This window comes from Pangasianodon hypophthalmus, chromosome 9, assembly GCF_027358585.1.
Source record: "Pangasianodon hypophthalmus isolate fPanHyp1 chromosome 9, fPanHyp1.pri, whole genome shotgun sequence".
Taxonomy (NCBI): Eukaryota; Metazoa; Chordata; class Actinopteri; order Siluriformes; family Pangasiidae; genus Pangasianodon; species Pangasianodon hypophthalmus.
Window position 1 is genome coordinate 21,112,186 of NC_069718.1, and position 17,421 is coordinate 21,129,606.

At 38.3% G+C, this 17,421-nt stretch overlaps 1 protein-coding gene across 2 annotated transcripts; it reads right to left on the reverse strand.

The window, feature by feature from the left end:
* Positions 1 to 90: 90 nt before the first annotated feature.
* Positions 91 to 14,818, reverse strand: LOC113529775 (cingulin-like protein 1). 2 transcript variants are annotated; one of them, XM_034307154.2, is made up of 19 exons: positions 14,427 to 14,818; positions 12,620 to 13,715; positions 12,313 to 12,380; positions 11,733 to 11,829; positions 11,423 to 11,524; positions 11,018 to 11,166; positions 10,635 to 10,770; positions 10,213 to 10,425; positions 8,037 to 8,243; positions 7,616 to 7,720; positions 6,410 to 6,562; positions 6,067 to 6,237; positions 5,664 to 5,816; positions 5,220 to 5,309; positions 3,827 to 3,910; positions 2,005 to 2,129; positions 1,596 to 1,704; positions 849 to 1,012; positions 91 to 715 (listed from the first exon to the last, which is right to left on the reverse strand). In XM_034307154.2, the coding sequence occupies exons 2-19, from the start codon at positions 13,673 to 13,675 to the stop codon at positions 640 to 642; spliced, it is 3,258 nt and encodes a 1,085-aa protein (XP_034163045.2). In that variant the 5' UTR covers positions 13,676 to 13,715; positions 14,427 to 14,818; the 3' UTR covers positions 91 to 639. The 2 variants fall into 2 exon arrangements, with proteins under 2 accessions (XP_034163045.2, XP_026775019.3); XM_026919218.3 differs by having other exon boundaries at positions 192 to 715; positions 12,313 to 12,407; positions 14,427 to 14,817.
* Positions 14,819 to 17,421: the final 2,603 nt, after the last annotated feature.

Below are 17,421 nucleotides of genomic sequence, written 5' to 3' on the forward strand. Positions count from 1 at the left end.
GAATCGTAGACCAATAGAACTACTACATCCAAACACTGTTAACAAATGTTTTGTTGTGTTCAGACTAATATTATAACATTCAAACACAACCATAATGAGTTCAATAGGTTTTCTTGCACAACCATATGTTGTGGTTTCAATAATCCTTGCACTCATTTAACCATTAAACACAAAAAACATTTTAAAAAAAACAGGTCACAAGGCTGGCTAGACATACAGCCTGTTTTTTTGTGTGTCCTGAAAGTGACACTTTTGTTCAAAATTGCCTTTATTTAAACACATTCATAATATTTATTCATTACAATTATGCCACAAGTATCTACATGGGCCAGCACAGATTACTAAAACTTGTTATGAAATACATAACATTACTGAACTGGAATCAAATCTACTATCCAGTTTATATGATGAGGCAATGCTAGTTATGTTACCAGAAGAGGGCAGCAGATCATCAGAAAACATTCTGGTTAGATAAAAGTGTAGTGCATTCACACTTGGAAAAGGAAAAAAAAAAAAAAAAAGATGAAAGTATAACTGTGAAATGAAAACTGAACAGAAATGTGTGTTGGCTGAGAAGAGTGATAACATTACATTATATCTAATATTACTGAGTAGTAATAATTCAGTTCTTTTGTGTCTTCACTTTGTGCTCCGATTCCATTCTTCATCATCCTCATCTTCATTTAAACTCTTCAGAACCGGTTTCGTTTTACGCCTACAAGACAGAAACATACAGCTCACTAAAATGCTAAGAACTGGCAAGAGGGTTCATCTTCAACATTACTTTACACCATTTATGTAAACATGAGAGCAATATAGTGTATTAATTTACGGAGCTGATATGTGACCTGAGCTCAGTTTTCAGGGCTGAGATCTGGCTATGAAGCTGCTCGTTGGTCTCCTGCTGTTCATCCAGTTCCCTCTGAAGTTTCTTCTTGCTGTTCTCGAGTCTCTCTATCTCTTCCTCTGCCTCATCCAGCTGCCTTTTCAGTACCTTCAGTCTCAGAGTTAACTACAAGACCAGTGTAAAGAGAGCAGGGCATTTTTAAAGAGGACGGGCATATACACTGCTAATCAACTCTCCTCCTAGGAATATACTGCAGATTTTCTATTTCAATCAACTGAAAACATGCAGTCTCTTCTTGTTTTTGTTTCCCCATTTTTCTCCTGCCAATTTGGTCACCTGCCAATTCACACCTACCAGCCAGCTCACTAGTATCATATGAGGGCTACCACATCTTGAGATGCTTCCTCCAAAATTAACACATTAGGAGGAAAGCACTATCTGCCCTCTTCCGCATACATGAGCTCACAGACACCCATGATTGGCTAGTGTCCCTGTGATTGACAAGGGAGAGATATTAGGTCACCCCTATCAACCAAAAAGCATGGCCAATTCAGCCAATTGCAGGGACCTTAACTCTCGGCTATGGATAGCTGTGGCATCGTCTGGACTTTCTGTTAATTATTTGACAGTATCTCTATAAGATTGTAAATGTTTTCAGATGTGAACTATATCTACAGAATTTTAAGAGTCCCAACATCAAATCTAAAAAATCCACTATGCTCCAAATAGTAAGGTCCCTGGCTCTCACCTGATCCATCTGGTTCTGCAGCAAGAGCTGCTCATCATTCACCTGCATAGTCACCTCCTTCATCTTCCTCTCCAGCTTACGGTTTGCCTGCTCCAGAGTGTTATTGTCTCTGCCCACAAAAGAAAGAACAAGAATGCATGAAGGGAGCGCAACATCAAACATCTCCCAGTAAGACCGCTCCATTTGGATCAGGAGTTCATACTCTCCTTTGAAATCTGAAATCCAGAAATCCAGACTGAAACAGCCTGATCTATATCTATTTCTTTCAAGATCATCCACATAAATATAAAATCTTCACATGCAAATGATTACAACTGTGTAAAACAAATATAAGTGGGAAAAAACACTGAGAATGAATGAGATGTATCAAGTGTGTGTATCATGTAGCTGTTAGTTTATGATCCCCCACCTCTCCTGTTCAAGAAGTCTCTCCTCCAGCTCCTGAATTCGCAACTCTAGTTTGGTAACAAGTCCTTCTTGACTCGACTTCTGAGACACTTCTAAATGCGACAGTCGACTCTTCAGGTCCTTGTTCTAAGTGTGAATAAAACGGTACTGTATCATACAATACAATCTAACATTAACCGTGATTTTTGGATTAAATGAACATTACTTATATAGGAGGAAATTATTTCACTATATCCTTTTATTATAAAACAAAACTTACAGCATTATATACATTTATTATGTTATTCTCATTATATGAGATAAAAAAAAAATAGAACCTCTTTTTGGAAAAGAAAAATGTTTTCTACCAAAAATGTGGTCAATTTATTGTCACTCTTAAAGATTACTTCAAACATAGTGCATTTTGTAAGTATTCACCCCCTTGAACTTTTCTACATTTTGTAACATTACAAACTGGAACTAAGATGGACTTAACTGGGATTATTCGTGTCATGAATGCACAAAATAGCACACATAAAAATCAATATAGTTTGCAAAATTATTTATATATATAATATATAAATAATATAAATTAATTTTATACATTAATATAAAAATATAATTGTGATTGCATAAATATGCAGAGTGAAATCTCTAAAATAGTTCTGGTGCAACCCTCAGAAGTCATATAATTAGTTGAATGGAGTCCATCTGTATGCAGTTAAAGTGTCAGGTGATCTCACTATAAATACACCTGTTCCAGGAAGGCCTCAAGTTTGAGTGTTAGAGAACATATTTAAACAAAGATCATCATTATTTTTTAGCCCAAAACCAAAACAAAACCCAAAACATTCAAATTTGGCCATTAATAGCAAAAAACGTCCATCCAGACCGACACAAGAACACAAACTCAGTGTTTTGCAATTGCCATATCAGTGTCTGAGTTTGAACCGTATGTGAAACCTGTAGAGGAGTGGTTCAAATGGAGTAAGCAAATGTGTCTCATTTGCCTTAACGCCATCTAATTTAAAAACATGTTGAGGTAAGTTTCACTAATTAGCTAACATTAATTAATTAATTAGTATTTAACTAAATTAGTCTGTTTTTGTTAATTACAGGTTAGACTAGCTTCAGTTTCAGTAGCTAATCAGGGCAGTCGTGGCCTAATGGTTAGCGAGTCGGGCTTGTAACCCGAAGGTGAATTTGTCTGAAGGGCATCAGTTCGAGTCTCAGGTCTGGCAGGGATTGTAGGTGGGGCACAAATTCCGAGTGTGGGTCACCGTGCTTGGCTACACGTCACGTCACGTCACGTCACTTCACTTCAACTTCTAATATTATCAACAAGTGAAATTCTAGCTAATGGTAAATATAAAAGTTAACTTTCACATGAAAATATTTTCATCAGTTAAAAATATTTACTTTTTAATGCTTGAGTACATTTAAAAGTAGCAACTATTTGACTTTCACTTGAGTCCATTTTTTAAATTGGCTATACTTTTCCTTATATTACTAATATTTCTCAGTACTTTTCCAACCATGTTAATGATACAGACAAATGCAGAGCCACCACCAGCCACCTCCTGTACATGGATGACTGAAAGAGACATTGCTTCACTGAACCACCTGAGCAGGATCTACAGCAAGGACATCAGGACATCAAGATGCCATTCAGAAGTGTGATTAACTGATAAAAACAGGGACAGAAGGAACTGAACTAGAGATATATCCCCAGGAGCAGAGGCGAATTTTTTATATAGAGCTGATATTTTGCTTTTGACTTTGTGGAGTTTATTACCATATTGTTATGGACAATATTTAGCTATTTGTCTCATTAAAATCTTTACCTGTCTCTCCAAACTGATCTTGTCACACTCCAGATCCTGCCTAACTGCTCGCTCCTGCAGCAATTCGGCTCTCACCTGCTCTACCTGTAAGGAGCAAACACACACACACAAACACACACACACACACCTATATCAGCAAGTATTCAGCAAGGTGCTTACTTAACAACGCACTGTCAAGCATGATTTGTAGAACACACACAACATAGAAGAGTTAAGGGGAAAACAAAAATATTATAAAAAATATATAACAAATAATATTATATATAAATATTATAAAAATATTATATTATCCAAAATACATAAACCATACAATGTCTGTTTGCAAATGATATCCCAGACATCCTTCTATTTATCCGTCTCAGTGTTTATACTGAGGAAGTTCAGTTATTGAACGGCTACTGAAAATAGCTATTCTTAGTTAAATAGGACCTAAATGAGGTCAGCAGCTTAGAGTCCATTAGCAGCTGAACACTGAATCAGCTTAACCCTCTCAGTGCTGTTCTGCCTGCCTGTTCGAATCAGAGCAGACAGAAAGAGAAAGAGAAAGCGGAACGGAAAAAAAAGAACAACAAGAAGAGACATCCACCTGTATGTTTTAATGTTGTATCAATATATCTAGTGATATGTGAGCCAGTGAGTGTGTGTTAGCTTAGAAACCAGTACTTCAGAACGTATTTGCTGACTGTAGGCAAACAGTCTTACTTGAAAGCAAATACTCGCTTGCAGAGCGTTCACCTTAAGCGTTGTCAAGATTTGGTGAGAATGGCTGTGACTCAACGAGCCTTTTGTGCTGTGGCCTCTGGTCAGGAGCTCTGTGTGGACATGCATGGATAGGTCTGTACAATGTGTACAGGGAAAACCCAACAGTGTCCAGATATGAGAGGCACAGATAAAGAACACCACAACACAAAGAGGACAACTGCTTCCACTCTGCCAACTGACATCCTCGCTTATACCATGGCTACATACAAGCATTAAAAAAATTAGCGATTTTGTGTATATTTTGCTTACTCGTAACTAAATGATATGAAATAGAAACCTTGATGCTAACTTTCTAGTCCCTGACTCCCACATGATTGGTATGGTTCCTTTCACACACTGTAGCTATAAATCATTACCTTCTATGTAATTCTAATTAAACTCATAGTCAGTTTCAACATTAATGTTAGTCAATATGTTAATGCATAAAATACATCTTTTTTAAACAGTTGCTAGTAGAGAGTGCATGCTAAGCAGACCGCTAAATAAAATGTAACATTTACAGGGTGAAATTCAATAGTGAAATGTGGAGAAATGTGGAGTTTTGCCAGCAGTTAAGGATGTTAATGCTCACTTGCAACACTTGCTATCACTAGATATGTGTGATACAATAATCAGTGAGCTAGACACAGACCTGCTCCTTGACTTTCTCCATTCTCTGTACCAGTGTGTCACCACTGCTGCGCTCCTCAGTCAGGGCATCCTGTAGCTGAGCTACACGCACCTACACACATACACACATACACAAACATAAAAATGAAAAATACATTAATATATGTGTGGGTGGTTGCATCTGACCTACAACATAAGGTGCCTTAGTAAGGTTTTGGGCCACCATGAGCCACCAGAAGAGCTTTAATGTGCCTTTCATAGATTCTACACCTCTGTGGAATTGTATTGGAGGGGTGAACACTGTTCTCTCAATAGGTGTTTAAGTGGTTCAGATCTGGTGCCTGTGAAGGCCACAGCATATGATTTTCATAATTTTCATACTCATCAAACCATTCAGTGAGCCCTCATGCACTCTGTAGGGGGGTGGGGTCTCCCTGTGCATGTGTGTGTGTTTATGAGTGTATACCTCCATTAGTTTGACTTGTCGGTCCCGGTCATCCTGTAGAGTTTTGTTGCACTCCTGCAGCTCCTGCACTCTCGTTTCCAGCTGTTTACACTTTTGCTCAGCCTTCTCCAACTCTGCCTCACGCCGAGCCAACTCGGCCTCCAGCCCAGACAGCTGCACACACACACACGCACACAGTACAACACACTAAGTAATATAAGTCATATTCCCACACATTGCTGCTTTGCCACTAGTCAGTTGTCTCTCTCTCTCTCTCTCTCTCTCTCTCTCTATATATATATATATATATATATATATATATATATATATATATATATATATATATATATATATATATATATATATATATATATATATATATATATACACTATATATTTAAGTTTGTATCCATCTTTTCAACACCTCTTTCTGGCATTCCTGTGAGGTGCGTGAGTGTTTCTCCAGCTCAGTTTGCGTGTTGTGGAGCTGTACGCGGAGCGCACTAAGCTCCTTTGAGCTCTGCTCTCTGGCTTCATCCACCTGATCCTGCAGTCTCTGAGTCTCTCTCTCTGAACCCACCAGCACTTTCTTTATCTACAGTCAGAGAGAGACAGAAAGAAGGAGAAAGAAACGTAATGGATTTGCAAATGCAACAAAATTCAACATAATATATGTGATAACAAACTTTACTGTTTACTTTAAACTTTAATTACTTACAGAGGTAGGAATATTTGTACCTTTATTTTACACATCCATCTATTCTTACCTCCTCTTGTAGTTTCTCAAAGGCTCTGTCCTGCTTCCTCCTCTCCTGCTCCAGGTCCCGTTTGTTCTTTCGGAGCTCCTCCATCTGTCTCTCCTCCTCCTTCAGTCTCTCTTTCAGCTGTCGATGCTCTTGGTTCAGCTTCGTCAGCTCACTCTACAAACGGTAAAAACAGTTAATAAAGTGTGACATCTCGGCGTAAGACTGATAGAACCTGTCCTAATTCCTGAAAGACTGTTTTGGACACAGGTATACAGAGGAGATGCACTACAACTCAATGCAAACATATCTATGAAGCATGATCACCAGTTTTTATATTAGTGCTCATTTAGAGCAGGCTTTTAATGTTAATTCAGTACTACAGACTTTGCAAAGTATCTACAGATCTACAGTTTATTACCTGTCTGTAAACTTAGTGAAAACACTGCTTTTTTTTTTTTTTGGACAAGTCTTTCCTACCCAAAAGCATGTATTTATAGCCCTTAAATATTTTTTGTTTAACAATAAACATTGGTGAAGAAAGGAAGACGCATTCTTTCAGTCTCTTTGGGGTCATCATATTACAGCACATTCTGAAATGTTTTATCTCTCTTACACCACAGCAACTTGCAGCAATTATTACCTCTGACTGTTACAAATCGCAAACACTGTAGACTCATCCAAAAATTATAAATAAGCAACTTGCAGAAAAATTCACCATATCAAGGATTATATGTTTTTCTCTGCTAATTAACAACATATTTTTAATTCATTTATTATTAAACATAGATTATATGAGGTGTCCCACATACAAGTCCATGTGAACGAGTTGTTACTATAAAAATAATATATGCATTAGTATGTGATTCACCTGGCAGCAGGCACTACTGTCAGAGCTGCTGATATCAATAATTAATCAACAACTTCTGACCAATCAGATATGAGAATTCAGCAGTGCTGAGCTGGCAGAATAACACAAGTAGTTCGTTGTATACAGTACATACACAATAAACTACTTGTGTTACTCTGCCAGTATAACTGTGACTGTTGACGTGATTATCTCCCGAGATCATGGTATAAATATGGAAAAACAGTATTACTGGCATATCGATAATAGACACGTCAATAGTTCTAAGGGCCAAATAAGGAAGTTGAATCTGTATTACAATATTTTGCTCACTTATTTACTTTTATTTTACATTTACTACTATAGAAATGTGACATACTGACCTGTGTGTCCTCCAGGTGTCGAGTCAAAGCTCTATTAGCGCCACACATGTCCTCTTCTTGCTGTCTCACCTCAGAAAACTCCTCCTCAAGTCTCTGCTTCTCCTCCTAGTCACCACATTAATGTTAAAATGTTGAAATTGGGGTATAATATAAATTACAAGCTTATTAAGGATCAGAGAAACAAATCTTCAACAAAGAAAAATGTGACAATACTACAGTATTGTTCATAACAAAAAAAGGGTTTGATGAACCCAAAAAATGAGTTTAAAATGAACATGTACAAATATTTGTATGCAAATATTTATTTTAAGAAATGCATTAGTAACATTATCCACTACTTGGCATTCCAATACTTGGCGTTCTCCTCGCTGTATTTCTCTAATGCCCTAATGTTTTTCCTCCCTTAAGGGGAGGTCCTTACCATCAGCTTGTCCAAGCTTTCTTGGAGTTGTTTCTCCTGGCTCTTTGACTGCTGGATGATGTTGTTGAGGGTGGTGATTTGGGTTTCCAGACTACGGACCTGGCCAAGGAGCTGCTCTTTAGCTAGGCTGAGCTCCTGAACCTGGCCATGACTCTTCCTATGCTCAGCCTCCATATCTTTTTTCTTCTGAGCCAAAGCTGCCACATTCTGAGTGGGAGAAACATGGATTACTGATAGCATTCTAGATCAAAGCCAAAGAGTACAAATGAAAAAGCTCAGCTTTTTTTCTTTCTGACACTTTCAGTTATCAGTGGTGTTTTCAAAAAGGCTACAAGTATTCAGTTTGATGTTTTAGTGGAACTAAAAATTGGTCTTCCAGCATAAAACTGTGCTATTTGCAAGTTATCTTATAAATATACTAAATCATTCTTAAAATTCTATTATTTTATGAGATTACAGTATTACGAAGTAAGTGTTATCTTTGTAAATATTGAATAAAAGGTGATTTTAAGCCCTGTAACATACCGTGGTGACATGGAAAAACCTTCACAAAATGGTCACCTTTTGTCATTTTCTACTATATTGTAGTTCTAAAAACTACAGGCTTTCCTGAACTGATTTATGTTTCTCTTTTGCATTTATATCAACCACATTCTAAAGTCTGTTTACCCACATAAGTGAAAAAGGAGAAACTGCATTTAAAGTTTCCATTCCAACTGCAGCACAGGAGCATCACATACATTTTGACAGCCGGTATCTGATTATAAATTTAACTGATTAAGCTTTTTGCCATTTTGTTATGGCACATAGCTATCCAACAACTTGATATTGATTTGTACTTTCCTGTTAAAGGTGCATCCACTCATATATTCATGAAAAATGTCTCTAACACTACTATAGTAATGGTTTTAGTTAACTTTTGTTAGAATTTAAATTTTACTTGGCGAACATAGACAAGCACAGTGATACATAACGTGAAATGTCTCAGTGCAGTTATATTAAATATAAGCACTCCTGGAACACCGCTGATCCAATCAGATTAGTTGACTGGAACTAACTGTTGTATAAAATAAAATATAGTATATACTGTATAGTATATATACAGTATATATTAGAGTATAGTATATAGTAGTGCAGAAAACTCCTAGGACAAAAGAAATTTTCTCATCCCCCAATAGCGGCAAATTATTCTAAAATTTGCCGCTATTGGGGGATGAGACCATTTTTTTCACGAACAAGTCACACACAGACCCTACACACCCTAAAGTCATCATCCTGGAACGTGGGAGTGTTAGTGTTGTGTTCTGCTTGGACATGAAGCACAAAAGACAAAGAGTCCAGACTGACGATGACTTTAGGGTGTGTAGGGTCTGTGTGTGACTTGTTCTAAGAGAATGATGGAACACTGGGACACTTTGGCTTACAACCTCACCATTATTTGCAGCTGAAACACCTAACCTCTAGCTACGCAAACTATTGACACTGGAAAACAAGGTGGATGCGACTAATTGTACTAATCTGTGGAGCTTATACTCTATAGCCTGAAATTAATTTAAACTGACAGTCATATTAATCTAAGTTTCATTTGTAGAAATGAAAAGAAAATTTTGTTAAAGCTTGTGATTAGTACATAATCCTAAGTACTGTACACCACATTATATATCACTGGACCCCATAATGGTATGATGTGGCACCAAGGCAACATATGCTTTTCAACAATTTCCCAAACATAACTATAAAATATATTGCATTATACTGGAAATATTAAAAGTCAAACTTTACTTATCTATTATTATGAATTTTTTCTCAATTGGGAGATAGCTGAAAGAGCTGAAGAATGTGTCAAATGTGTCAATTAAAGGATTCAAAATGGAATCCAGGGAGACTAACTGAAACACATATATTGGTTTCTTTAGGGTCCTCCCTCTCTTTTAAAATATTACATCATTCTTCATGATGCCTACTCTAAGCATAAATTAATACGAAATTGGTATGTTACCAAACGGTAACATAGTACCAAAGAGGGTTAAGGGCAACGAGACCTTGAACAGGGGACAATGAAAAGGCCTGTTGTTCTTATTGGTATAATAAACAAATGAAAATGTACAATACAATCCCAGTTGGATGTAATCACGATTTGATTATAAACTAGATGCTCCAGATTATTCCCACTTACCTCTTTAACCTCTTCTCTGGCCTTGATTAGCTTCTGAACCTCCTCCTTGTGTTGCTCCTTCAGTGTTTCCACCTCTTTGGCATGGGCTGAAATCTCTTCCTGAAGCGCACCCTTTATGGCTATGAGCTCCCTCTCCTTCCAGCACAGCACATCCTCCTGTTCCTCATGCACCTGCTGCAGCTCCTGGAACTCCATGCGCAAAGTCGCCAGCTCCTGAATGAGACAGAGAGAGAGAGAGAGAGAGAGAGAGAGAGAGAGAGAGAGAGAGAGTTAGACTTGTTTCTTATTGTTATGTGCCACAATGGATTAATTTCCAATCTCCCTTCTGAAGATGAAGGATTGCAAGAGTAAAATACTGTGTATGCAATTAAATTAATAGCAAAAGAATTATATGCACTTGTTGTTTCAGCAGTGTTTCTCACCTGTAGGATGGTGTCTCTCTCCTTGAGCTCTGTGCTCTTTGTGTTGTCCAGTACATCGTGCATGTCTGAGAGCTGCTGCTGCAGATTCTTTGCCTCTGCCCGACTCCGTTCTCGCTCCCTTTTGATCTGCAGGACTCTACACCACAGAAACACACACAGACACACACACAGTCCCACATGAGCAATATCTGTGTGTTCACTAGAATGATAATTCTGTCTATAGCAGAAGCATGGAATATACTGTATGAAACAATGAACTAATTGTACAGTAGAGTTTCAGTCTGTAAGGTTTCAATGTTGAAAAACCTCCAAAACAAGTTTGGTTCGAGCTCTTGATCTAGTAGGCCCGATGCTGTTATGTCTGTAGGCTAAAAGTAGCTTACGTTTCTATTGAGATTTGCAATTCTTTCTCCATGTCAGTGAGTCGCTGGCGGAGTGAGACTTGCTCCTGCTCACTCCTACTTAACTTCTCCTGCAGTCTTTTCAGTTCCTCTGAACTCTTCTCACTTGCCTCTGACAGACTCTCTCTGTTCTGTGAAAGCAAGTATAAAAATATATATATTCTGGTATTTCAAGCTACAGTCTGAGCTACAGCTATACCAACAAGCCACTTAGTGCATAAAGTTTAACGGGTGTTCTACATACCTACTTTTGAAAAGCTTTTAAATCCTATCACTTACCATTTTTGCCAGGATTTCTGTCAAATTTTCTTCAAATATAAGGATATTTCAAAATACCACTTCAAACAAGTGCGTAAGTATGTGTATGATTTCTGTGTGTCATATTACCTTAATTTCTTCCTCCAGTTGTTGCTTTAGCTGAGCAACCTGACTCTCCAGTGCCTCTTTTCTCTCCTGGAGCTCTTTCACCTTAGCCACTGAGTCAGACAACTAAACGCAAAGCAATTCAATCACAATCTCTGACCAAAGAAGAAATCACTAACATCGTATTTTTGTGCAATACTTGTTTTGCATTAGAAGCAAACACAAAATGTTTCTAATTTATAATAGAAAACCAAGCCAAAGAAACCACACAAATATTACTGTTCATGTTTGTATTAAAGAGTACTGATCTGCCAGCGACAGCAAGATCCCTCACCTCCTCCACATTCTGGACAGCACATGACCTCAACATCTGGATCTTCTCAAACAGTAGATTTACCTTCTGCCTGATGATCTCATCTCCTTCGCCACTCCTATGGATCAATGTGCAACAACAAGGTTTAGCATTATAATGTTATTATTACACATCATATTTAGCTTTTTGACCACCCCACATATTACCCTGTTACTACCTGAGGGGAATTTGGTCCAGTGTCTGTAAATGAACATCTGGTTTGAGAACCACAATTACATTCTATAACTCATTTTTGTACTAGAAAGATAATCTTGTCAAATTTACAGCATCAAAGGGAGTAGACTTTTTCAGACTTTGGCTTGAAATTCCTACGATGCAAAGCTGGGGACTTTTCAGTCCAGCCAGCTGAAACAACATCACATTATCTATGGGTTTGCAAACGCACATCCCTCATTAACTTTTATCATCAAATGATTCAGACAAAGCGTTCAACTTTAGCAGTATGAGATTTTTACAAAATATCCACATGATGCTGTTTTGAAATCATCTCCCTAATACAGAGTAATGTGACTAATGTGATTTGTAATGTTTATCTTCATACCCTTCTTTGAGGTAGTTGAACAGTGCTAGTTTAGTCCCATCTTCATATGGCTGGTCCACAAACTCCTGCTGTCCTTTCAAAATATCAGGGGTAACCTTAAATATATAGACATGTTCATAGGGACTGTTTTTCACATACAGGATGGAGGAAAACTACAGAATTTTTTTTTTTCTTTACAAAATAGTGTGCCTACCCCAATTTATGTTTAATAAGCTTACAAATTTGCACAAGTAACCAATTCACAGACACAAGAGACATAGGCATGATATGAATAACAAAAACTAATATTATTCAGTCAAAACTTTACCTGGACCTCCCTTTCTGGGCTTGAATGGCCACCATTTTGCTGAAGACATCTGGTTGGGTTGCCTCTGTCAATTCTACAGTTAACTCTTCCTAATCTTGGTGACTTCCATTCACTCCTCTGTCCTTCAAACTCGGCTGCAGTTAGAGTTCTTATATCTGCTTCATAAATATTCTCTCCTGTCCTCAGCTTTGGAAGACTGTCATTTCGAGACACACAGCCAACTGATGAGGCTGATGGAGCCAGCCCTTCTCCCAGCCCTTGCCCTCCTGCAGATACTGGGCTTGTCCTGGAAGAGTGATCAGAACTAGATGCACCTGCACTTTGTGATCGTTTTCTCTCCTTGGGATCCACCTGGTTTCTATGTCTAACTCTACTGACCCTACTTGACGAATGTCCATTGTCTTCACCAGAGTAAGGTACGGACAGCCTGCAGATGATGTGTGATTGGCGGCAAGGTACACTTTCTGCTGAGGATTGTCCAGAATCTAGATTATCTTCAGTTTGTCCTCTCCCTGTACCAGGCAGGGGGATTTTGGCTCTCTTCACCATTACATTGGATGCGTAAACAGGTAAAGTGTTTGTACTGAACTGATTTATGTCAGAGTTAGACTTAATATGGTTGGGAGACTCACGTAGGTCCAAATTGTTGCTTCTGGGATCATAGGGTCTGAGAAGTGCAGGGTGTCTCTGGTAGTTTAGCAAGGGAGAGGATGGGGTATTAGTAGATAGCTGAACTTCTGAAGGAGGTGTCTGCATCTGCCTCATTGACCTGTAATCCATTAAAGGCCTTTGGATGCTTAAACCTTGGCCATTCATGGTTGAAACATACTCTAGGCCTGGCTGATCCGTAAAAAAGACATCTGGGTAGACAGGAGGTTGTGACGACTTATTTTGTCCATTTAGTACCACATAGGGACGACCCTGTATACCCTGCACCTGTACCTTCACTCCAAAAGATCCTGATCCATCACCACGTGCTGCCTGAATTTGGTCATATTCATTACAGGTCAGATACTGGTACCCATCCTGAAGCCTGCTGTTTCCATGTAGTTCCATTGTGAGTTTGTGCGTGAGGTCCTCCACTATTCAAAAGATGCTGAAAAACAATCACAAGGCTCTTTTTATGTTAATGTTTCTAAACACGCTGACACTGAACAATACTAACTGATGACTAAGTTGCTTTTACATCAGCTTGAGAAACAATAGTGCAGGTCTCCCAGTTGCACTTACACCAAACTGAGCGCACAAAATAAAACAACTCTGAGCTTTAGCAATTCAACAAATACTCTTGTATGTTAACAGTGTCCTATTGTATCAGTCTACACGACACTGTCGGTTCTCAGAAGCACTAGACTGGATTTGTGTGCAGGCTGTGAGGCTGCTTATGACCAACATTCAGATCATGTTCATACATAAGCAAAACTTCAAACCACAGAGTGACGTAATGAGCAGTAGACACGGTATATAGGAGCATACAACACAAGGTGACATTTTCTTTTTAACTTTTAAATAAACATGTCCTGAAGTCACTCTGCTGTCTTCTATTACTGTAGAGAAGTTTGCCTACATAAGCAGCAGTGTTACAAGGGTATCATAACTGTATCATAACTCACATTATTAGATATTAATGGTGTTTAATACCTAATGAATTAATACCTGCAGTATTAAATACAGTGTTAATCTGTTTGAATATGTCTTGCATGGCTCTTCTGACCTGCAGGCTTACAGGTTTTCTGCTGTAGGTTTTCATTAAACTGGAGGGGTTTTGCTGTAAACCCACTGAGCAGAGGAACAGAGGTCGACTTACCCACTTCAGCTTCCAAGCAGAGACTTCATCTCTCTCAGAAAGAGCTGGGAAAAGGCGTGAGAATGGCGGCTCCTTGGTGTGAAACAGCCCGAGGTGGTAATGCTGAGTGATCTGGAGCTTCAGTCATCCTCCTCTGTAGTAATGACACTCCTCTAACTTTATACTGAGTCTATACAAGAGGAGGCGCTGCACACTGAGCTCGAGCTGCTCCTCACTCCACACCGCAACTCCCATCAGCGCGCGCATACACTCCCTCTCACACACACTCACACACACACACACACACACACATGCACACGCCCTCCAAACACATACACACGCACGCACACACACATCCTTACATATACACACATGCACACACACGCGCGCGCGCACAAACTTTCACACACGCTCCCTCACACACACACATCCTTACACACATATCCTTACACACACACACATCCTTAAACATACGCACGCACAGACGCGCACACACACACACACATACACACACACACACACACACACACACACATCCTTACACATACACACACATATACACGCCCTCACACACACACGCCCTCACACACACACACACACACACGTTTGCGTTACTAATCCTGTGAGAACCTTCCTTGAAAAAGCAGCTAATTAACGCTAAAGGAAACCTTTAGTTAGTTTGTTTTTTTTGTTTAAAAGCTACAGTTTGTTTGTTTAAAAGCTACATGCCAGTATCCCCAATAGGTCAAAACTGACATGCCCACACACACACACACACACACACCACTATTCTCTCAGCCTAACAGCTTGCCTCTTATAGCTTTCAGATGTGCTTTCCACAACCCCCCTTATGATTACTTGAAAACAGTGTAACATTTTCAAACATTAGGCGCATTAAACCATTAATTATTATCATATTTATTTAACATAAACATGACATTTTTATTCCAGGACTTTCCACCCAACCCTTTCCAGACCGCAGTTGTACATTGAATGTACATTCAAAACATTCTGTATTATATTAACAACGCTTTTACTGTAGTCTTGTTAAAATTTCAGCTATATTCAAGTTGACATCATGTATATTTGTTATATATAATGTCATTAATATTATAGATGTAATTATATGTTATGTGTTATCTAACTTATGTAATTGTAAAAAAAAAAGTTGTAAAAAAGTTTACAGTGGTAGAAATCACAACCAAATATTATCAAAGTTATCATATTTATTATGAAGTTCTTATAGTTATTAGCCTGTTAACTTGACCTAATGTGTTCTGTCTGTGGAAAGTTCAGGGGTTTTAAAGCCATCATCAACAAGTGGAGAAAATGGAGCACCACAGTGACCTCACCAAGAACAGGACGTCCCTCCAAACTTTACAAAAAGACAAGACAAAAACCTACCAGGGAGGCTGCCAAGAGACCAACGGCAACATTAAAGGCACTGCAGGAATATCTGACAAGTACTGATTACTCTCTGCATGTGACAACAATCTCTCATTCTTCACATGTCTGTGCTATGGGATAGGGTGGCTAGACAGAAGCCCTTTCTCACAAAAAACATCCAAGCTCAACTAAATCACCCCAAACCATGTGGCAAAATGTTTTATGGTCTGAAGAGACCAATTCTAAAAGGTATAATAATTCCATGATTCCAAAAGATATGTTTGGTGCAAAATAAACCGCATCAACAAAAGAACACCATACCCACAGTGAAGCATGGTGGTGGCAGCATCATGCTTTAGGGCTGCTTTTCGTAAAACAGAACTGCAGGCTTTATCAAGGTGGAGAGAATCATAAATAGCTACAAATACCAGTCGATTTTAGTGCAAACCCTTCAGGTGTCTGCTAGTAAGCTGAAGATGAAAAGGAATTTCACCTTTTAGCACGACAATGATCCTAATCAACAAAGGAATGGCTTAACCAAAAGAAGATCAATGTTTCTGAATGTCCTAGCCAGAGCCCAGACCAGAATCCAACTAAAACTCTGTGGGGTGACCTGAAGCGGGCTGTGCACAGGAGATGCCCTTACAATTTGATGGATCTAGATTGTTTTTGCAAGAAAGAGTGAGAAAATATTGCCAAGCCAAGATGTGCCACGCTGGTAGACTCTTACTCAAACAGACTGAGTGGTGTAATAAAATCAAAAGGTGCTTCAACAGTGTGTTAGTTTAGGGGTGTGCGCACATATGCAACCAGGTTATTGTAAGTTTTTTATTTTTATTTTTCCCTATAAAGGTTTCTGATTGTTTTTTACTTTGCAATTTCACATTAAAGGTGGGAAAAGATCTGACATGATTTATCTTAGTTTCATTCTTTTACTTCACAAAAACCTGCCATTTTAACAGGGGTGTGTAGACTTTTTATATCCATTGTAGAGGGTCCATGGAATTTATTTTACAATTAAAATAATTCGAGAACCCCTGCTATAAGAAACACAGTAGTGTGACTGGGATCATTTGAAATCCATTTAATTTAAGTAACCATTCAATTGGAATAATAATTATAATAGCCTAAAAAACAAACTATACCTAACAAACTTACAAATAATAGTTGATAATGATTGCTGCTGTTATCATATCATTGAAAATATAAAAATAAAATTGCAGACCCCCCGGGGTGTAGGGTACGGACCCCACTTTTCGAACCACAACCCTATTAAAACAACCTTGAAAGAATTATTCTGAAAGACTTGTCACATTCATTTGTCATGTTTGTGAATTAATATTTTATGCTAAAAAGCTACCGTTTTCTCAGCAAACACTTTCTGTGTTGAAGTGACACGTACAGTGTTTATACAGGTCCAGGTAGAAACAAATTAGCAAGGTAGTACGCAATACTGTACGACTGAATTTTGTATATGTATACACCACACTGATACGGGGAGAACAGGCGAAACTCCACACAAACAGCAACCTGAGCTCAGCACTCAACCGGAAGACTGGCACTGTTTTCAGTAATAGCAAGAAAACAACCAAAGAAAAAAAAATTAAGGAAATCCAAAAAAAAAATTTTT

Bases quoted from the DNA above. Each gene is read 5' to 3' on its own strand.
- LOC113529775 (XM_026919218.3), bottom strand. From the start codon at position 13,675: ATGGAACTACATGGAAACAGCAGGCTTCAGGATGGGTACCAGTATCTG. The intron at 11,167-11,422 runs GTAATATGACAC...TTGCTTTCACAG, and splicing joins AACTGGAGGAAGAAATTAAG to AACAGAGAGAGTCTGTCAGA. The intron at 5,817-6,066 runs GTGTTGAAAAGA...GTGTGTGTGCAG, and splicing joins CACAGGAATGCCAGAAAGAG to CTGTCTGGGCTGGAGGCCGA.